The sequence below is a fragment of the Alligator mississippiensis genome, chromosome 13 (genome assembly GCF_030867095.1).
Source record: "Alligator mississippiensis isolate rAllMis1 chromosome 13, rAllMis1, whole genome shotgun sequence".
Lineage (NCBI taxonomy): Eukaryota > Metazoa > Chordata > Crocodylia > Alligatoridae > Alligator > Alligator mississippiensis.
In genome coordinates this window covers 3,615,407-3,638,430 of record NC_081836.1, presented here as the reverse complement: position 1 = coordinate 3,638,430, position 23,024 = coordinate 3,615,407, and the positions used below count along the sequence as shown (strand labels likewise).

General features: G+C 48.7%; 1 protein-coding gene across 1 annotated transcript; it reads right to left on the bottom strand.

Moving 5' to 3' along the window:
* Positions 1-693: 693 nt before the first annotated feature.
* On the bottom strand, positions 694-21,956 carry LOC102574884 (protein-arginine deiminase type-1). Its single transcript, XM_006259216.4, has 16 exons — positions 21,718-21,956; positions 18,504-18,684; positions 17,642-17,714; positions 16,355-16,416; positions 15,159-15,276; positions 14,104-14,229; positions 12,546-12,721; positions 11,810-11,913; positions 10,774-10,897; positions 10,228-10,335; positions 8,434-8,585; positions 5,072-5,216; positions 3,370-3,463; positions 3,209-3,288; positions 2,031-2,156; positions 694-1,756 (listed from the first exon to the last, which is right to left on the bottom strand). The coding sequence occupies exons 1-16, from the start codon at positions 21,903-21,905 to the stop codon at positions 1,523-1,525; spliced, it is 2,091 nt and encodes a 696-aa protein (XP_006259278.4). The 5' UTR covers positions 21,906-21,956; the 3' UTR covers positions 694-1,522.
* Positions 21,957-23,024: the final 1,068 nt, after the last annotated feature.

Genomic DNA, 23,024 nt, shown 5'->3' with positions numbered 1-23,024 from the left:
AAAGATGATCGCTAGTGGAAATCACCCATAGGCTCCTAAAGAAACAATGGGCACTTGTTTCCCATTGGGACACTACTGCCATGTCAACACACCCCAGATGTCACAATGCCCCACACAGGGTCCTCTGATTTCTTAGGGAATGATGTTTTCTGCCATCTTGCTGGTGAGGATTTCATCCAGGACCCGTGAAGACAGCTATATGAGCAGTCTCTCTCTTTTTTTTTCCTGGGAACTGAGATGAAACCTTTTACTGGAAGACCACTGAGGACTGCAAATTTCCCCCTGCCCCGAGAGATCTCTGGGAAATGACCCGTCTCTGTCAGCAAGCAAAACTACCCTTTCCTGACCTTCCTAGCAGTGGATGTGGTTTAATAAAAGTGTTAAAATTGCTTAAAACCCCACTGAGTGTCCAGTGATTCAGGACCCACTGGCTTTACGGGAAGTAACCCTGCGGGATCATGGTGTCCATTGCAGATTGAAACACAGGGTCCTACTAGAGAGAGCTTTACAGGTGCTAGGGTGATTGCATGCACCATGTTCATCTCGAGAAGAAGAGCAGCATCGAAGATAGCAGCTTGCTATCAGCCAAGAGCTGATACAAGCGGCAGAGAGCCCTGTTTTGCTATGAAAAGCAATGCTGCCGTCAGTCTGTGCTGGGTGGTGTTTCGTACAAATCCACTCAAGGCAGTTGAGTAGTGAATATATTAGTTCTTATTAGCAATTGGCAGTGTTCATGATTCAGTGCAGATATATAACATACGTGGAAAAAGCCCTGGGAGGACACTGAATGCCCATGCTCTAACAACAGCGTGATTGCATTGGGTTGCACTACCATGCTGTCGCACCGCCTTTTGGCACATGCGAACCAAAACCAACACAAAACGTGTGCTTTAAATTGTCAGCAAGGTAAAAACCACTTCTCTGCAGGGAAGTTAAAAGGAAAGAAGCTTTCTTCCAAGTTTTTTAAATAATACTTTGTACAGACATAGAGCATTTCTTCCATGGACCATAATGCACCCTTTGAAACACGGCATTTCCCAGAAGAGGAAACTGCAGCACAAAGTGGGGGGGTGACTTGCCCAGGGTCTCACATCTGGGACTAGTTAATGATTCACTCCTGAGTCAGAGCTAGGCGTATGGATGGGGCAGAAGCAGAGTTGTTGCTAAACCAAAAAGCCCTAAGCAGGACCCATGGAAGATGCTGAGTTTTGAGCAAAAGGTGTGCTGACCTGTGCAACCGCGCGCTGTGCTCCAGCGTGCATGTGATGAATGCACTGGCATGATGAACATGTGTATACACAGTGTGTGTGGGACTGTTGTGTTGGGACACTGAAGGAAGACCATGCAGGGCATGGGCAGACCTACCTTACAGCGAGTTAAACCTAGGTATTCCTTGGGCTGCGTTATCTTTATTTACAAGACCCCTAAGACCGACAGCTTCCAGGGGCCTTTATCCACTTTGCTAGCACCGTCTTATCCCTTGTTCAAACAAACGGGCTGAGCAAGGTTCAGACCCTTCTGCTCATGGGATCATGTTCCACCACTGGAAGGAGAAGGGTTTACGGAGGACGTTGGTGCCGCAGTGGACATCTCCTTCCAGCTCAAAGTAGGAGAAGAAGTCATTGATGAAGGTGCAGGTCAGGCCCAGCGGCTCCAGCAAGGAGCGGACCTTCTCTTCCAGGCAGCACTGCCCGTCGACGATGGGCCCGAAAGGCTTGGGGATGCCCAGGTGTGTCCCCAAGACAACCAAGTTCACCTGCAACCGGAAGAGGGGACGGGATGGAGCACGAAAGAGGCAAACATGGCTTCGCTCCAGCATGCTACCACCCCACGTGCTACACGTATCTTCTCAACCTTTCAGCAGAGGTCTTATCATGTGGCAAAGCCAGGGAAGAAAGCAAAATATGGACAAGAAGGGAGCATGGCAGAGATGCAGAACAGGACAGAGAAGCAGAGGGGCGAGGAAGAGGAAGGGGCAGGTCAGGGAGGGCGCTGGTTCAGCCCCTTCGGGAGTCCCCTTTCCTGCTCACCAGGTTTGGAAAGAAGGCATCTGCGTAGGAGTCTTTCAACACAAACAGCTGTGGGATGTCGATGATGTCTTCCTCGCTCAGTCCCAGCTCCTGCTTCAGGATTTTTCGATTCCAGTCAATGCAGTTCTAGAGACAAGGAGTTTGGAGAGGAAACAGGTGCCACGGGCAGCCGTGGGCGCAAGGAAGGGGGCTGAGGCGGTGCATTTCTTTGGATAGTGAAATACAGCGATGAGCGCTGAGGTCTTTGTGGGATGGGAAGCCACCCGGGTAAGTCAATGCATCTCCTCCCTTCCCAGCTCCTGGGGCACCTATCGTGCCCCTTCCAGATGCTGTCAGTGTTGTCCCGTTCCCACCCTGGTACCGGGTGGCCCAGTGTGGCCATAAGGAAGGGATACTTATGATCCGGGGACCACTGTGCTCTATGGAAAGACCCCCTTTGCCTGCCCTGATCTCCCGTCCGAGGCTGTGCCGAGCTGTGCTCTCCGCTGCTCCGTGCAGTGCTCCCTCCGGTGACTTTCTACCCATGCTTCCCCATCGCTCGCTGCAAGGCAGCCCCCGTTACGGACCGCTCTTGCAGCAATGCAGGCTGCGACTTGCCACCCGCTCACGGCCTGCCCTTTCTTCTCTAGCAAAATATTCCCTTTGACTGCCTCTTTGTGCACGTGGCTTTCGGGCAGAGGAGAGGTTTGCCAAGGGGCTAATTGGAGAATGCTAATTTGCCCAGAGGCTAATTGGAAAGCAGAGGTTTGCTAAGGCGCTAATTGGAGGAGGCTGTTCAGAAACTCTGGACTTTCAAAAACCTTGGACGTTCAGAAACTCTGGACTTTCCAAAGAGTCTCCCTGTGGTTTTTTTGTGCAGCTGGCTCTTGAAGCACAGCTTCGCCTTTGCTTTATTGAACAGGCTGCTGCGAGATTTAGCACCCACTTTTCCGATGCAGGGAATGGCTCCACCTCTAGCTCAAATCAGTTGGGCAGCCTGAAATCTGGTTTCTTCAGGGTCTGGGGCTGTTTCAGCCAGGGTGAGATCCAAAAACGTGGCATGATTCAGTTTGGATCGCTCCTTTGCTGGATCTTTGAGCATCACATATCTCACCCACCAAACCAATCTCCTCCAAGATGCCTACTGTACAAATGCCATCAGGTGCCCTGAGTACTCTTTGCTTGTTGGGAAACCCTACCTGTGCATATCTATTGCTCCTCCTCAGAGTCTCATTAGCCAGGATCTCATCTATTGTTATTATCGCCATACCCGCCAGCCCTGCAATAAGAAGAGCTTATGAACTCCAAGGCCACCAGACAGGTTCGTCGAGGCCAAATACCTTCCAGCCGAGCCCCTCACCAGTGAACTGAGCGGCGTCTCCATGACCCTGTTGCTGCTTCTCCTCGAACAGCTGGTAGCAGGCTCTGGGACTGCCTAAGAGCAGCCGGAAACCCTGAATGGAGAGACACAGAGTCAGGGCAGGGGTATCGGCGCCTGCTCTCATGCAACCAGGGCAAAAAGGGCACCACAGAGATACCAACAGAGGTATTGGTGCCTGCTCTCATGCAACTGGGGCAAAAAAGAGCACCACAGAGATACCAACACGGGAATCAGCACCTGCTTTCATGCAACTGGGGCAAAAAAGGGCACCAAAGAGATACCAACTCCAAGCTCCAGCAGAGAAGGACATGGAGGTGGCAGCCAGGACACTTGGCTCTGCTGTTGGGTGAAAATGGGGAAGCCATTCCCCCTCTCTGGGTCTGTTTCCCCTCCATGCAACTTCTAAACTGCAAATGGTTTGGGGACTGGGACCGTCTATCAGTTGACGTGGGCATCCCAGCAGCAGACCCACAGAGCCCGGTGGCAGGAGAAAGGCAAGCATGTCCCCTCCGCTCAGCAGCTGCAGAGAGGAGCTCCCAGGGTTTGTCCAAGTCACTCCCCATCCAGGACCACAGTGCTCCTAGGGTGCAGCAGGGCTCTAGACTCCCTGCCCTGAAGCCAGGAGTCAGCACTGGGTCTCACCTGGAAGCTTTGAGACTCATTGCTTGAGCCGTGGCTCTCGGGGCTTGTAGCCCCCACTTCTGCAGATCCGGGATCCTATGCTCTGACAGCCCTAGTGATAGCAGGGTCTCCCAGAAATGACAGTGCCCAATGGCACGGCAGAGCTGCAAGCCTTATGTAGAGCTCTTAGATTCACGGCAAGGAGCTGAAAGCCATGGGGTGCCTGACGACACCAGAGCCACGGTCCCTGGGATCCCATCCCATCTGAGGCTTGTCTCTCTAGATTCCCTGCTGGGAAACTGGGAGCTCCCAGGTGCAGGCCAAGGGAGCATGGAGGTCCTGCCATGCCTGGCTGCTGAGAGTCTCAGGACTCCTTTGGACTCCCCAGAAGCTGAGGCAAACATTTCAGTCTCAGCAAAGCAGCTTTGTCTAATGAAAAACAATTGCATTAGAAGATTTGCTGCTGCTTCTAGCTTGGGCTGCACAAGATACCAGCAAGACACTGATAACAGAGACAGTGAGATTTGCTTCTAAAATGTTTCAGACATTGCTCTCTGTTTAACTGAGCCCGTGTGTGCCATCTCGAACAGACCACGTCGCCTTTCTGTGCCTCAGTTTTCCTTGTCTGTAAAACTGGCAATATATACCCACCTAAGAGAGGACTTTCTAGGGATCTCTGCTTAGCTAATGTTTATAGAGAAATGCCTCAGGTGAAAGATGGGAGTCAGAGTCTGGAGAGGATTTTACAGACAGGAATACGATCGATAGTATATCTGCATGGTGTGGTCTGCTATGAACTGCAAGGATGCAGGCTCTTCAACCATTGCGGACACATGCAGCCCATGACTCTTCTCCTCTGTTGGTGTGGGGCTAGGAGTCAGGAGACTGCAGGTTGTGTTCCCAGCTCTTCCCCTGACTTACACTATGACTTGGGCAGCTCATGTTCCTTCCCTGCACCCAGGTTTTCCACCTCAACTCCCTGCCAGCCTTTGCAGAAGACAAATGCCATCTGACAGGGTGCAAGGAAGGAGTGACAAGCCTCCCACCCTGGGCACGGTACCTTCCTATCGGAGGCTGGGACAAAAGTCAGGAACTCGTCCACGTGTCCCACGGTCAGCCAGTCCGAGTAGACCTCCACCGGGGGCTGCACCGCCTGGGCGTAGAGGAAGTCTCGGATCACCTTCGCCATCCTCCTGCCGCCAGACCTAACGATGCAGAAGGGAAAGGGGGTGGAGAACACAACGGGTGGTCTAATGAGCGAACAGCATTTTAAATAAGTACTCGCCCGTGTTAATGCTCCCTTCCCCGGGAATATTAGCAGCACCAGCAGGACTCAAAGGGCCACGGGCTGCATCCAGCAAGTAACTCCGCTGAGCAAAGGGATGTGCTGTGACCAGGGGGAGAAATGTTCTCTGTACTGCCTTAGTCTGCGTTCCCTGATACAACCTCCACCAGAAAGGATGAGTCTGGTCGCACGACCCATAGGCCTCCGCATCCTCTCCATGTCTCATGCCCCTGTGTGCTGTCAGGTTTCTTTGGACCACGAACCCACTCTGCTCCCAGTCCCAGGAGGTCCCTCCATGGCTGGAGATGTAGGATCCACCCATAATTAAGCGATCCAAGTCCAGTTATTTGGGGTTTTGATTTTTCTTGGTTGGTTCTGAAGCATGGCCAGGTGACCCTCTCCCCGCACGTTGTAAAATTGGGATTGGTTTTGGGTCAAAGTAGTTCCCGGCATTTTATTTATTACATTTTTAAAGCTTTTTCATCTGAGGGCCTGGCCATTTTCGACCAGTATAAGGAGTCTTTCTGCTGGTGAAAGCAAGGAGACAGAGCTCTACACTGGGATCCATTGTAATGCTTTCCCCAGGAAACAATCAGGTATAAAATAATACTAGTATATTTAACACTGTTATAGCCATTGTCTGTCAACCTCCACTGCGGGGTAGTCGTTTGCTCGGTGCAATTAGGCTGCAACCTGCCTCCTTTGCCATCAATTCCACAGTGCTATAATTACAGCGCCTGCAGTTCTCTCCTCCACAAAGCAGGTCAAAGGCTTCATTTAATTAGTTAGCTGGAGGGTTTACTAACGATTTGTAAGGCCTAAGTATTATACAACGTCCATCGGAAGATCTTGATATGTTTTCAAGCTTTTCAGGAAGGCTCATAATATATTCCACAATAGGAGGTAACTATTCCCCTTGCGCACAGTGAGAAACCTGAGGCCCTGCCTGGTGAAAGGAGCTGCCCGAGGTCTCAGCAAGTCAGCAAAGAGGCTGCAACTAGATCTCAGGGGTCCAACACCCGATCCGCTCGCTAAAGATCACTGCCAGATTTTTCCTGATAAAAGCAGCAAAAAGGCTCTGCCCCTTGCAGCCCTGCGCTCGTCTTCAGCATTTCCAAACGCCTGCCTGAGCCTGTTCTTTCAATGGTCTCTCCTTTAAGACCCCATGCTGGATTTGCATTGGGTTGTTTTGCTGTTTGTCTCGGTGAACAGACTCCTTTGTACACTAAAAGGGCTCTTTATTATGCTGCAGCCCTCTTGTTCTCGCTGAACAGCCTGGTACGGGCTGACTATAGCAGCTGCCGACGATAAGTTATCAGACTTCCCGTACACGGTGAAACCATGTCCAGTTCCTCTAATCATTTAACCTTTTCTGACTCATCAGGAAAAATATCAGTCTTGAATATCAGATTGCAACTGAAGAAGTCACTTTAACCTGTGCAAAAAGTGCTGGGTATTAAAAACCAGAGCATTGGCACTCGACTCTCGCTGCTCATTTATTCATAGGGAGGAGACATGGAGAGCAGGGCCAACAGATTCCCCATTTTAAATACGATCTCTATCAAAGTAGATCAGAGCAGAGTTTCAGTGATTTTTTTTTTTTTGCTGGATGAGAAATGTCAGGCCACATGCCATAGGTCCTGTCCGTGCTAGTGGTCTCTCCAAAAATCAATGGACCAATTCAAACAAGCGTTTTCAAGAGTAAGGAGGCATTGCAGAATCGGTCCTGGGTCCATTTCTGGACCGTTCCTGCATTCGGCAGAGCCCAGATCAGAGATTTTGGCTTGAGCTGCTGCTAGATCATGAAGCTCGGCTCCAGAATCTGGCCCTTTCTCTAGCTAGGATGTATGTCCTTGCTGGGGATCATTCAGCAGGATTTTTCCTCCAGTTCTTGGTATAGTCACAGATGTCTTCTTAAAAGGAGCTTTGAGAGCTTGGTTTCATATCCTCACAGCCCACATTGCTTCCTTTGTAGGATAAAAAGCGTTTCCTGATACGACATGCAGACATGCTCTTCTCTCTCCGTGTAACTAAAGATCAAGGGACGGTCACTTCTTGCACTTCTGCTTTTATCTTCCCAGCCTTCCCTTACCAAGATCTCCTTGCTGCAGAGGCTAAAATCCCTTTGGAGGTTGCTAACAGTGCCCCGAAACTTATCTAACATCACTCCCAATAGTACAATTGGCCCAGTGAAAGGTATCCCCCAAAGACCCTTGCTTCTTGCTAATGAAGACAGATGGACAGGCTCGCTTTGACTGGTTTCCTTGGACCTGCCGGTGCTGCTGGGAGATGCTCTTCTCCAATGCAGCACAACCTCAAGGTCCGATTAAATGTGGGCTCTCCAGGAGCCTTCCAGTTACTCCTGGTCCTGAACAGGACCAGATGATGCTCTTCACCTGCCACTAGCATTTCCTTCAAGCCACGTTCACCCATCCCGTGCTCCAGAGTCAGCCAGCTTTGAGGATAGCTTGTACCTAGGGCTGAGAATCCAAGCTCACCTTGTTTGGCATCCCAAGTCCCTTGAAATGCACTCAGCTGGGTTTGGGGAAACCCTTGGACAAGGGGTATGGTGTGATCCTGTTACATGGGCAGTGCAGCATTTAGGGGTCGCGCAGTGCTTACGTGCACAGTGTCAGGTCCCAAGCGGCTGTGTATCAGGAGCACAGCGCTGCCAGGATCAGTCCCTAACACCCTGCACGACATACTTTTCAAGGCAGGCAGATGAAGAGCGCTTCAATTCCTGAAGCTTCTTTAATGTCTTTCTGCAGAAAGCAAACAATAAATTGCTTAACGAGAGCAAAGCTGCTGCTTTGTTGATAAGACGTTCAAAGGCTTGAAGTAGCTGAAGTAACAGGAAAGAAAGATATGTATGTGCCATGCTCTCTGCTCTTCCCCTGAGTATATCAGCAACTCGGCAGTGAGCTCTCGGCCCTCTGTCTGGGGGTGATAGGCCATTCTGCTGGTGTCTTGGCACGAGCTGTTAACCGACCTGCATTGCTCCTGTTTCCCATCCGTCACCATCTCCCCATTCAGGAGCTTTCACTGTTGCTCTTTGGTACCTTCAGCTGCACCTTCGATCCTGCCTCCCATGGGGACTGCCCATGTAGCCCAACTGGGAACACGCTCCTGCTCCTCACCTGGGGAAGCTGCTTCCAATAAGGATCCTCCCCAAGGGATATTCCTTCCCTTGGACCGTCACGGGAGGGCTGACGTCCAGGTTCCCAAAGGAATCGAGGCCGGACACCTGACTTTTGGGAGGCTCTCGGGTCAAATAGCCAAAATCGGGGCCCTTGCAGGGAACAAAGTAACACAAGTCAACCAGCAAGTCCTCCAGCAAAGCAGTCTGTAAGGCTGAGGATATGCCCATGCTCCAGCTGGCAGCACCGTGGCAGGCAGGGGTGCCATCCCTGACTGACAGCGCTGTGTCTCAGGCTTGGAGGGAATAAGGGGCTACTAAGCCCAACCACCCGTGAGCAGGTCAGGCTAGACAAACACATGAGAACGAGCCAAACAAATGAGTGTTAGCTGCCCCCCAGGCATTGCAATGGGCCCTAGCATAGGTGATATAATAAATATCAGCAGGTTCAAACTCCTCACCTCTGCCTGACTCGTCGTGGCCTCCACCAGACATGTCATTGCCTTTTCTTGGGAAGAGAGGATTTGCAAATTGTGCATGAAGGCAAATATACCCCAAAGATAGGACTGCTCCCAGGCCTCTGCTTTTTAAAACATAGGAGCAAAGCAAAGCAAGTCTGCAGCTGGCTGCTGCTTCTTGCTGTACATGCGGTTGATCTTTGCTCCAATGAAGTGAGCTGGTACCTTTCAAATGCCTTTTGTATGAACCTGTGGGTATCGGTATAACCCCTCAGGCTCTGGTCCTTGCTGGTGAATGACTCCAGGAGAGTAGAACAGAGATTTCTTTTCCAATTAATAACCAATGCAAAGAGCAGAGGCCCTGGGGAGACGTAGGCAGTGTGGCTAAGAAGCTGTTACCCAAGGAAGACCCTCCTGCGGAGTGAGTAATTTCAAGGCCCAACACAAGTGAAGCTTGAAGTGAGATACCAGTGGCTCCCTCAGGCATCAAGCCATGTTACCCCATTGAAACCAGTGGGATGACTTCACTGAAAACCAGGTGTGAACAAAGGGGGAAGCTGCCTTGTGCAGGACTTTTCCCTGAGGCCGTAGAGAAGTGGTTGTCTACTCTTACGGCTATGAAATCCTTTCTTGTCTGCACTGTAATTAATGCAGGTCTGATGCCACTTCTGCATTTGGGTAATATGATCCACGCATTGTAGACCTCCAGCGAGAAATAAATGCACAAAAAATTCCCACGGACAGACCTCAAAAGAAGCAAGCGTTGCCTCTCGGAGGCAATTAGGGTTGCTGGTTGTATCCGTGTTGGTCTAAGGACACAGGCAGGCACGGTTTTTTGCGTAGATGTGATATCTCTTATTAGACCAATGAAATCATTGGAAAAATATTTTTCCAACAATTTAGCTGGTTTAAAAAAAGATATCACGTCTACCTCTCTGAGGCAGTGTGGCTCAAGAGGTTTTGGTGGCACCGTGGACTAGTTCACCCAGGGACTGTCAGGAAAGCTGATCCACATTAACTCTGGGTGTGAATTTAAAGTGCTTTTGGGACTCTGTTCAGCCCACATGTGGCAGTTCTCATTCAGAATTAAAGTGGCCTTAGCATTTGATTAGCTTAATTCACTTCCATTCATTTAATTGACTTCCAAAGTAAATTAAGAAGAAACAAATTAAAGCCACTCTCATTCTAATGAAAGCAACTACCTGGGGATTTATTGTGGGTGGTTTAATGCACTTCCAGCAAGACTGACTTTCTCGAGTATCTCTAGGCAGGCCGGCTCTGGGAGCTGAATGTCATCTCACTATCTTGTTCCAGAGAAAATGTAAAGATGCACACACCAAAATCCTCCGCAGGGGAAAATTCTGCAGGCCTCGGTTTCTAGGAGAGTCAAAGACCACAGGGAATAATTTGTGGGGAGCTTCCACGTAGCCAAACTCCAGCTCATCCTGTTGTAAGGAGAAAGAGAGGCAAGGTAGTTGCGATAGCAGTCACTGAGCGGAGAGCTTGGGGGTGGGTGTGGGTACATGAGGCTGTGAACCTACTTCTTCCCCTTGGGGCTGTGCTACCTAAACAACTGCTGATGGACAGAAAGTGGAACCGCTGAAGGGGAAATGGTCTCTCTTTCCTCCACCACCTGGGAAATGATACGTGGGGCAATGCCACCGTGCTCTGAAAGTGTGCAAGCCAAGACTGCGGCCTGGGTTGGTCTGGTATTTGCATTCCCAGCTCCCCCGCTGCTTTGTTTTGTGTCCTTGGTCAAGTCACTTCCCCTCCTCGTGCCTCAGTTCTCCCATTTGCAAAAGTGACGTCGTGGTGCCCCCCGAGCACGTTGAGGTCTCTGTTTGGAAAGCATCACAGAGAAGCCACGATTATTCATCCATTACCTGGATCCAGCGGTCACTCCGGTTTTCCAGCTGAGGGCAGACGGTCAGCTTGCAGTTGGCTTTCCTCACCAGGGCTCTCATGGCACTCAGGAAGTCCACATTAGGGTTTGCATCACTCTCAATGCTGGCAGGAAAATAAAAAATCAAGAGTGGGAACTAAAAGCAGCAGCAGAGTGATTTCTGAATGGCAAGGCAGCCACAGAAATCCCTGAGAGAGAGACAAGCTGTGCCCTAAGCATCTGCTCACAGGCTCTTCTGCTTAGTTTGCTCCATGTCACGGGTGAGGGTAGTACTCACATGGTGTGCTTACATGTTCTTTAACATGCAGTAGTTACTGCACATTTAATTTAGTACTTGCTTAATGAAGTTTGCAAGTGCCAGTGCATGATTTTTTTAGTGACACTTACTGCACAGTAGCCTAATACTACTACTACGCAGCGATTAGTGCAGTTTTTGCCAGGCACACTACTGCACAGTGTTATTAGGCTACTGAACATTAAGCATCTCATGTAGACATGCACACAGAGGGCTAAACCTCCCAGAGCAATAGCTCTACATATGGGACCTTGATCCTTTTCCCATTTCAACCAATAGCAAAGTTCCCATTGATTTAAACAGGATCCTATCTCACCTCATCACCATTTTACTAGGGCACAAGTCAGCAGACACTTAGCTGGTATAAAGGAGAAGCATCCCCTGCTCTCTTGGGAGCTCATATATGACACCTTCCAGGCTCCTGGGATGCATGACTTGCCCTGCCACAGGCAAAGGTGATGGGGTGTATGGGAAGGAACAGCCTGTACCATGCTAGCGACTTTCCATAGGTCATTCGTAGGATTTGAACCTGGCATCTTAGCATGCAACTATGGGGCTTGACCTAAAGGAGCCCACCTGTTAGTTGGTAGCAGTGGTAGGCTGTTGTCTGCTAGGCAGGCCATTGTGTGGAGAGATGTACTATTCACACACTCCCCTCATCTTCTTTAGAGCTGCAGAAAGCAGTGTGACAACAAGCTACCCCCGGTGACATCCCCCTTACCTGCAGACAAAAACCTCCAGGGGCTGCAGCGTGTTCGGCGTCATTATCCACGGGGACACCCGGAAGACCACCGTGTCTGTGAAAATCGGAGTGTCTGGAAAACCCTAGGAGTGACAAGAGGCCAAATAATGTTCACGAGTAACCTCCAGTCCCTGGGATAGCAGCAGGGCTTGGCCTCTAAATGCCCAGACCTAGACACAGATGGATCTGCAATTCCCTAGCCCCGTACGCAGCTGCTGGCTGATGATATGGCACTGCTAGATGACGGCCCCATGCGCCACGCTGTGCGCTGCCTACCTCCGATACAAGGCTCCTCAAGCAGGGACAAGACTTAAGGGGGAGTTGTTGCCCCTTACGGAAGCAATGAGCATTTGCAGCAGAGGACTGAGAGCCTCTTGCAACAAAACACCCTTGATTATGTCTTTGCAATTAAAGGGGTCACCATATAGCTTGACCGATGGCTGTCACTTCTCCCACTGCAGCCGCCTCCATACAGGGCAATCCTGTGCTGACTTTCCCTTACCCTTGGATGGTCTAATTGGAGCCTTGTGGTCTGCCTGAAGCCCTGTTCCTGTGGCAGGGGTACCTAGGAGCATGGCCTATCATAATGGCAATGCTCTTGGTCTATGTCTTCTCACGCTTGGTCTACGTCTTCCCACCATCCTTCCACTGGGTTAAGGGCTGCAGCCAAGGGACGTGTTTTTGGCTCTCCCCATAGTCCTAGAGTCTGTCATACCTCATTGGAGACCTCTAGCAGCGTGACACTGAAGGAAACCAGCCCAGAGAAATCCTGGTCTGGGAAGGCCAGTCCCTCTACATAGAAGGTAATCTCCTGTCTGCTGGCATGGTCCACTGCATAGGAGAGCTTGTCTGGTCCCAGAACGGGCTTGTACTGGTAGTAGGAGTCATTGCCTGTGGACACAAAGGAATACATGCCATGGTGTTGAAGAGGCAGCGGGGATAAGATAGGAAGGGGTGGCACATGCAAGGATGGGAGACTCTCCTGTCTTCTACAGGGTATAATGCATTGCTCACTATTCTCCTTGCAAAAAAAAGAAAAGGGATGCACACCCACGAGCCATTTTTTCCCAAGATACCTAAATCCATATTCAGGCCATTAAATACATGGCCTGATTTTAAGTATGAAGTGCCAGGGCTCAGCCATTTATTTAGGCACATAAATATAAACCTGTTCCCTGCTAAATCTCTGACTTCAATATAAGGGCCTGGGCCCAAGGCGATAATGGAGGGGTTGGCGGTGCCAGGGTTAGATCCCGGGGGAGTCTGGCTGACGTGTTCTTGCTTTCTCAGATCACACTGCCTCACCTGCTCTCCAGCTTGTCCTGCAAAGCACATTCGTATCATGATTTAGTGACAAAGCAGGGGATGGTGGCAATCGCATGGCACGGCAATGTGCAATGATGTTTCCTCTGCTCCTCTTTACAACAGAAACCTGGCTCTGTGTGCATTTTGGCCTTCCCTGTGTACACTTGGAGATGGCAACTGTAACGTCAAACCTAAGTCATCATCTGAGATGATCCAGCCTGAAAAGCAGGTCTCCCCTTCTGAAATTTCAGCAGGCTGCTTCACACAAAGCATGTATTCATTTTCTTTTTAAATAACCCAAGTTTCTGATAACCCAATAGCCTAAACAAGCAAAAGCAAAAGAATTCAGAGGAGCTCAGAAGCCAGGAAATACCTTTGAAATCAAAGACTATCAGCCCCTCGCTGTACGGGAACAATGAAAGAAAGGAGCAGGAAAGTAAAATGAAATGAGATGTGAACAGAGTGAGTCAGAGCCTCAGAAATCAGAGACAGCCATATCAGCTACAGAGAAGTGGAGATTTATACTGCCTGACCTTTCAGTTTTGCAAATGCCTGACAGGCGGGGTGGTGCTATGGTTAAATTACTAGACCAAGGCTCCTAGGGCATGAATCTTTGCTCCAGTCTTGCTGTGGGACCTTGAGCAAGACTCTGGGCCAAGAGTGCAAAACTTTTGCTTGGGCTGGTGGCTGGCTGCTCCTCTGAGGACTTCCCCTGACTTCCATCCAACTACTGGCATGAGTAACTGCGCTCCCTGGGGTCAAAGCTTTTCCAGTTGGGTCCTTTATCAGTTGAAGCTGGAGTTTGCCGAGCAACTGAAGGTCACCGTACCTATTGACTTCCATGGGAGGAAGGTCATGTAGGTGCTTTTGAGTGTCACAACCCACCTACATTGATCCCCACCTACACTTATGTATGGAGTTGAGGACCTTTGATATTGTGCAGTCAGCAGATGGGACGAAGCACTCACCGGCAGCATGGAAAACTCTCACTTTATCAGCCTCAGACGCAGGGACCTGAAGAACCAATTTGTTTTCAGCAAAAAGGGCACTGGGGCCTTGCGTTCGCAGTAGCATAAGTGACATATCCTGAAGATCTAGGAAAGAGGAGAGTCAAAGGTGGGGGTCTTGAGTCCTGTGACCTGTTGAGGCTTCCAACCTCATGCCTTGAAAGTTTGGGCTTTTTCCCCCATACTCACGTGTAGACAGAGCTTAGTTGGCTAAGTTGCATGATCTGACTGCAGCATTGTATATACCTGTAATATTGTGCCCATGGTGTTATAGATCCGCATGGATCTGTACAGAGGAGGACAGCAGGTCCTCATTTAGGCACCACTCGACAAAGGAGAGAGGGAATGGGAACGGCTGAGATGCCTATTTCTTTTGGGAGGAGATGGGGAAATGGTTTTGCTCAGGATTGGGAGGGCGCAAAGAAGTTTCTTATGAAAATGAAAGCTTTCCAAGTTTCTTATGAAAATGAAATTCTTCTTATGAGGCTGTGAGATGAAGGCTTTAGATGTTCCTCCACTTCCCATCACTTCATCCTAGGACTCTGCTTACATAATCCCTCCCTGAAGAAACTTTTCATGCTCCTATATTTTTTTCCACGCGTTTTCCTCCACTTCCATCTCCAGCAACTTTAAATCTCACGCAGGGGCAGGGTTGTGACTGATCCTTATATATGAATAAGTGAAATCTGCTTCCGCACATTCCAGCAAGCAAACATTTATTTTCTGTCCATTCCCAGCTGCAGCAAACTAGCAAATTGGTGGATCTCATGGGTGCCAGCGGTATCCTACTCTCACTGCAGGCTCTAGCCCCCAGAAGCAAAAGACTGGTGGACATGGGCAGGTGCATGAGAGACAGGAGACAATGGTCAATTCAGAAGGTCATTTTGGGTCTCCACCTGCTCACAGGGACAGTACACAATGCATGAAAATAGAAATCGGGTCTACATCTAGCTCTGTTTGACCTTCACTGTTCCCCCCACACCCAAGTGAGAGCAAAGCCCTTGCCCAGGGAGTACCTGCGTAGGATTGCACGCGCGGGTGAGTGCTGTCCGTGCCCCCGGAGCCCAGGCTGTCCCTGTCACAGTTCACTAACAGCACGGCTCCGTGCCCATCCGGGCCCCATGTCCATTTTGTCTGTTAAGGAAACACAAAGGAAACTGGAACAGAAGCTGAACAGGCTGGCGGGCTTGAAGTCCTTATAGCACCTCCAGCAACAGCCACGGTGACGAGAAAGTGATGATCTGCCAAGCTGGGGAGAAGAGGGGCATCGTCGTGTCCATACAGCCATCACCAAGGCTGCACCACATGAGAAAATCCTATAAACCACTTCCAGACTTGGAGGATGCATCTTTAACATGCCCTAGCTAGTGCGCTTTAAAATCCTATTGCAGAGAAGTTGTAATTTTAACCAAATAGGTTTAGCCAAACCACCCAGCATATTAAAACTACATGGCTTATACCGTGGGTAAAGTCCACTGCGATCATCTCATCTGACACAGTCCATGGGACTTCTTTAAACCTTGTTTGGACTAGCGCAGATCTTTTTTTATATACATCCCAAAAGGATGGAAAGTTTCTCAGAATTAGAGCATCCACCACAAACCTCAGGCAATTCTTCTAGCAGATAATTACGGCTAATCTACACTAGGATTCAAATATTTAATAGAATTAGAAAGTTAGGATTGCAAGAGACCTCAGGAGGTCATCTTGTCCAACCCCGTTAATTAATATACATAACGATAATTAACCTACATTCTTCTCCCTGTGCTTTCTTAGAGTAGGACTAGGGTGACTCTACACCCATATTCCATGATAAAACCCCACAACAAGCTGGAAACACAGAAACTCAGCTTCAAAGGGGTCACTTGTAATTACTTGCAAAACCCCAGGATTGATTCAGTCCCTAGCACATTCCAAGTTCACTGGAAGAACAAAAAAGCCAAATTTCTTCTCTCTTATGGAGCTGATGCTATCCTGACCTCAATGGGACGGCATGGGAGTAACAGGAGACGATGGCTCAGAGCCGGTGGTCTGGTTTCATAGATGGGCTGGCAGGGCAAGGAGAAGTAAATGGTGAGACCAAGCTAGGTTCAGCAGCCAACCAGTCCTACCTCCTTTCTCCCTTTGCCAGTGTCATCCTCTGGTTGCTAGTGTCCTTTAGGGAAGGGCAAATTTGGGGGCTTGCATAAAAATATGATGCCCATCTCTTTACCTTGTCTGCTTCACTGCTCTCCACCACCCCGGTGCGGTTTGTGTCGGTGTCCAGAGAAACACCTGAAAGATCAGAGGGAGCAAAGAAGCCACCAGCCCCGGGTGGCAAGAGGATGAGCACACTCAATGCAGGTCTGTCTCAACTGTATCCTCAACACTTGCCCTCCGTAGCGGGTTGTTAGCACCAACTCCCTCATCCTCCATGCACACAATGAGCTTTGAGCAGGAGGTGATATCTCTGCCCAGAATCTCTGTCTTAAAGCCTTTTCCTGCTGCCTCCTGCCTTCACTTTCTCTCTAGGTATCTCCTCCACTTTCAGCAAGAAGATCCCGGGCAAGCAGTTTAATGCATTCGTTATCGTCTTTACCCGTCTCTCGGATATCTGCATTTGGCTACTGGAGGAAGGCCACGTAGGGTGGAGGAAGGAGGAGTGTTTTCAGTGTGCGTATGGAGACATCAAAACTTTACTTGTGGTGAAGAAATACTGTAGAAAGTCAGAGCTGGTGGAGAAACGTCAGAGTGCGATGGAGCAAGTTACCGCCTTAGAAAAATAAGTCTCAGCCACCAAAGTCTTCTAAAAAACTGTACATCTAGTCTCCTACCCTGTCAAATGGCCTCATTGTCCACGGGACAGGGTCTTGGAACATTTTTGGGGTCGGGGCATGAGACAGCAGATGGCTTCTATGTGGTATGAGATGAATATTGTAGCAATCTACCTTTTTCTTTCATCTACTTTGCTCTATGCTATTCAAAAGGAAGGGAGCAAAGTGCAGTCTCCTACGGTATGTACACACAGGGCACGTCTACATGTGCACATTTATTGCACAGCAACTGAAATTACTGCACAGTACGGGTGCGTGTCTACACGTGCATGCCTGTACTGCACAGTAAATATGGCAATTTATGCCGACTTGAGCGTAAATTTGAGACCTGCATGATGCAGGTATCAAATTTATCCCTGTTTAGTTACTGCGCAATAACTCACGTGTAGACACCTTACTGTGCAGTAACTGTGTGTGTGTGGATTGACTTGGGACTAACTTTAGTCCCAAATCAGACCACATACCGCATTAATGTTCTTTAACACCTGCATGTGCAGATGCCAGGCTATTCCCGCTTACTGTGCCGTAGTTTACTGTGCAGTAAATTTAAGCCAGCATAAATGCACATGTAGACACACTGATAGAGGCCCTATGGGCAAATCCTTTTGCCCCATTTGCTGAACAGAACAATGTTTGGGGGTAGCATTTGTTAATTGTATTTTGGCGGTTGTTTGTACAGTACTTACTGACACAGGTGAGGTACAACCAAGCGGTCTCTATAGGTTCATTGCCATTCTCTCCATAGTATGAAATTCTAACCTGTGAAGACATTGTCCGGTCATTACCAGCCCCTACAAGCCCCAGTGTCATGCTAAGTTATATTTCTTGAGTAGGGTCTCTTGATTAGCTGGGCTGCCGTAGAGGTCATACCCAATATCTGGTGTGGTTGTAGGGCAGATGCATGGAGACCATCCTCCATAAATCTTAACAAACTGTAGGACCCTACTGCATCCTTCCAGCTGTTGGACATTGATCCCAAATAATAAAACCCCGTTCTTCGATTAAGGACAAATTACCGGTAACCAACAAGCCCAGTGGAGTCTAAAAGGATTTTAGGCAAGACCCCAGGAAAGCGCTGATATACATCCAGGCCTCTAGCTGATGGAACAGAGTTTATTCGAGGGGAAGCCAATTGCAGAGGTTTTGTGTCCTTTCTAGGCCAACAGGGGCTAAATGCAATGGGCCCATTGCCATAAGGACACTACCTAAGCAAAGGCAAAAAAGATGTTCCCACTTGTACTGCAGCCTGCACCAGCGGGAAGGATTCTGTCATCAGCCCCTGAAGACAACGAATTTTCAGCATCTTAACACTTGCTTGCTACATATAATCAGCCTGTTTCTATTCTGTGGATATTAATTACACAATTGTACTTAGCTCTGAGTCTATTTGGTCGAAGCTGTATGATGTCGGTGCTACCCTGATACAAAGCAATCTGTAATTGTGCAGCTGCTGGAGTGAACACAGCCCTTTATTTTGATTTTGAAAAGGGTTTTGAGTGATAATGTGACTTTTTTCAGGGCTGTCTCCTTACTCAGCAAGCGACTAACCTTATTATCATTGACGGTCTCGCTTGGGAAGTCCATGGTGATTGTGATCTCTATGTCAACATCCAGAGGCCATCGAGTTTCACTCATAGGTTCCTTCACAAAGTCATGGTTATAAATAATGTAGACCCTGACTCCGGAGGTACCATGGATGTCAAATGATGTGGCACCCCTTGGGATGGATCTGGAACAGATTGAGAAGCGCTCAGTTGCAGGCCCAGTTTTCCCTCCTATACCTGCTACGTATACGCACAAGGATCCCTGTAGCATAGAGGATAACAATCCCAGAGACGTCAGACATAAGATGAGCCCTGCCTGGGATTGCCAAGTGAATGCTGGATTCTGCTCCATTGTAAATGCACATGAATCATTATCATAGTGATCACGTAGCTGTAGACGCCTTGAGTGTCATGATGGGTTTTTTGTTAAAATATCCAATTCCTGAACTAAGGAAGAGAGGAGCTGGAGCCTGTTCCAGTGCTTCACCACCTTCCCAGTGAGAAAGTTTTTCCTAATATCCAACCTCAACTTCCCTTGCTGCAACCTGAGCCCATTGCTCCTTGTCCTGTCATCTGCCCCCACTGACGACAGCCCAGCTCCATCCTCTTTGCAGCCCCCCTGCAGGGAGATGAAGGCTGCTATTCAATCCCCCCTCAGTCTTCTCTTCTGCAGGCTAAATAAGCCCATTTCCCTCAGCCTCTTCCCACAAGCCATGTGCCCCAAACCTTGAACCATTTGCATAGCCCTTCACTGGACTCGGTCCAACTTGTGCATACCCCTTCTGTATTGGGGGCCCGAAATGAATGATGTAAATCATATATAGGCCAAAACTGCCAAAACAGGATCTTCATCAGTCAATACCATGAGGATACACAGTCCCATCTCACTAAACACAGACATTATTAAACCATGTTAACACATGGGACCCTTCAGTCAAAGATGCTATTTAAGTGCAAAAGCACAGTCTGTCTAAAAGCAGTACCAGTATCTGGCATTTACTATACATAGCATCTCATGCTTTCTGAGCACCCTGCAACAGGTGATTAATCCATTAATTAACCCATTAACACCTACATGTGAAATTGGGAGGTATTTTGCTTGTGATTTCTATCATCCTCTCCTTACTCAGACAAAAATATGAACCACAAGAAAAATATTTAAGGGATTTATTTCCCACTTCCAGTGTGGGTTCCTGAAGCTGCTTGTAAAGAGGAATGAGTCTGTCACAGCTCGGCTGCCGCTGGAACTTGAATGGAGAAAACACAATAAATCTACCTGTAAACTTGTATAACTGCTTCTCCTCTTGTGCGTGGGGCTGTTGAAGTATAAATTTCAGATTTATTACATGCTATTAGGCTAAGTACCCAGTGCTCCTGGTGCTAGCACAGAGGACTCGAGAAATGCTCAATGCCTGGAGGGAGAAACATGGACGCTTCTCCTCCTGCGCACGCGCTGCAGCCACAGGCTTTCTGTGCAAACTCTCTGTCTCTACCATGCTTATACGGACCCCTGTCATATCCAAGGGCTCTTCGTCATTCTTTCCCAGTGCAATTAGTACTGATTAACCGTGACCGTGATTGGAGGCAATGGGGGTAGGAAGGAGGAGGGTACCTCTGAGATATATGGTTAACAGCTGGCTGGTGCAGAGTTATTCCAATTCCCTACTGAGTCCTGGGATCCGAGGACTTGCAACCTGTAACGTTCATGGGAAAATGAAGCAGGGAGATTGTGGCATCCTCTTTCCTGGAGGGTTTCAAGAAGAGGCCGGATAGGTATCAGTCTGGGATGGCTTAAAAGCAGCAAATCTGGCATCTGGGCAGGAAGCTGGACCAGATGGCTTCCAGTCAGGTCCCTCCCAACCTTATATTTCTATTACTTCGCAGTCTTAAGAGGCGGAAGAGAGGGTATACGCTGTGTGTATCCTTGCCTTGTCTTACAGCATTTCCTCGGGGAAGAAGGTGGTCCATTTACTCAGTGTCTGCCAGCCCGCACTTCATAGGGGTGGACAAAGCCACCAGTGAGGGCAAAAGTTGCCAGTGGGTAAACCCACTGCCAGGACACGGACTGGGCACGCGCTCTGTTTCCAGAGCCAAAGCTCAACATTAATGCATCACCTCCAGCCTCCCCCAGTGCTGATCACCTGAAGTCAAGTCCTCATGCCCACAAATGGGTTCCAGCGACCATTTTTCTCCTCTGCAGTAATATGGCACCCACTTGTAAATGCTGACATTTCAGTGGCAATCATCTTATCACATAGGCTACAAGCTGTTTGGAGAGCACCAGTCTTTTGTTCGGTCTTTGTAGAGCCCCTTGCACCACTGGGTCCTGGTCTACACTATGGAGTCCTTGGATTACAACAGTATAAAGACTAACTACTCCTCCTCCTCCTCCTCCTCCTCCCCTAACTACTATAGCTAGCAATATATTGTATTTGTAGTAGTATTTAATGTGCAGTTGGCCTAAGCGTGCTATTGCAATATAGCTATTATTTAATAATAATTCAGCAGCATGTCAAACAAACCTCATTTCTGCCCAGTAAAGTAATATAAGGAATAAAAATTATCCTTGTGTTCCCTACTAAAACCTACCGTGGTGTCTTCCTGTGCTTCTATCAGCTCAGAGCACATATTTATTCTTTAACACAGTTTAATTCTTGACAAGTTACTCATCCTGAATTGTTGCTGCCTCCTGTTCTGATGGCCAGAAATAGCTCCCATTTTGGAGGGGTGTGCACTACCTTTTATATCTCTAGGTGTCTCTGACCGCATGTGTGAGTTGACATTTTTTGGAGTTGCTTTTATGCCTTCAGTAGCCCTTTCTGGGACAAAATGATGCACGACTGTGCCTTTTTATAAAATCCCTGCCATCCCAGCAGCAAGGAGACCAGGTGTTTCGCTCGGATGCCTATCTCGCTGGGGTGATCTGACCCCCGCTGACTTCCTGCCCCTTGGGACCTGCTGGACCCGATGGTCTCGCGAGGTCCCTTCCAGCCCTGATGTCTCTGAAATCTATGAACCTCTAAATCTAAATACAAAATTATGCTTGACAACCAAAGATCAGATCTAGACTTTCCCAGTTTCCAATTCAATTTGGATCTACAGCTATTTTAGCAGGTAGTTGAAACACAAAGTACCAAAGGCCACCCATAACGATATGGGGTCAGAGAAGGTAACCTCAGGCAGTGGATCCCCAGATATTAAAAGGCAGAAGGTCTTACCTGCGTATGTCTAGGAAGACCTCTGTGCCCACCACACAGATGGCATTTCTTGGGTGCAAAGGGGATACCTGTAGGACTCGTTGCTTGGTCATGATGAGCCTTGGACTGTAAACGTGCATGCAATTAGCAGCTGTGCTCCAGTGGCATTCTGTTTTATCAGCAAACCTGCATGACTGGTTAAGAGGCATGGGACGTTTAGCTCCTCCTTCCTCCCATAGCTCTATCAATCAATGAGCTGGAGACAGTGTCCTCTCCACCTTCGAGATTTCCAGCTGTTGGGGTTTTATAATCAGAGGCGCGGTTAGAAAGGGCAGGACATATGAAGCCAACCTCTTGCTGGTGCAGCCGGTCACTGCGAAGCACTGGGTGCGCATGGTGGTTGAGTCATTTCAGATTCAGAGATGGGCTTAAAAACAGGCTGGGCCATTAGGCAGGAAATCTTGGGCAATTGCACGGTGTGGCTCCTAAAGATCATAATATTTCTAAGAGCTTTAGAGAGCTGGAGCCTCTGAAGGACCCTTTGAAACAGGCAGCTATGATTATTATATATTTGAGGTGACTTGCAAACTTTGATCTGTTGGGAACTTGGACCTTCCAGCACAATTGATGGTCCAGCATCTCCCACTGATTTGGTTTCATAGGCATTAGGGCTGGAAGGGACCTCGCGAGATCATCGGGTCCAGCCCCCTGCCCCAAGGGCAGCAAGTCAGCTGGGGTCTAAGGATCCCAAATGTTTCTTAAAAGTCTCCAGGGTAGGTGCTTGCACCACCTCTGGAGGCAGTCTATTCCAGGCCTTGGGGGCTCGGACAGTAAAAAAGTTTGGCTTCTTTTGGCTCCAGTTTGGAGCCAAAAAAAAAATAAGATCCCATAAAACAGAACTGCCAAAATGGCTTAGCTCGGGGGAAACAATTTGCTTCAGAATTATTTAATGCAAAGGGGATACCTGTTTTAATGCAAAAGGGATACCAGAATTATTTAATGCAAAGGGGATACCATTTTCCAGAAAGGACAGGCTTCATTTTGAAACGCTTTTCCTGGGGTCGTTTTCACCAAAATGATGATATCATTTCACAGAATAATGACTTTCGGGGAACCGCATTTTCTGACCCTCTTCCCTCCCCACAGAATACCTTATTTGAACTATTTTCCAACCCTCGCTAGCTCATTCACGGCTCGCGTTCAGCGAGGTTTCCTGATTCAGTTTCAAGGCGGAATCAGGGTTTTGGTTAAAGCTGACGTTAGCAAAATTCACTGAGATTTTGGCTGTGTCTGAATTGGAAACAAGAGGTCATCTTTTGTGCTGCCCG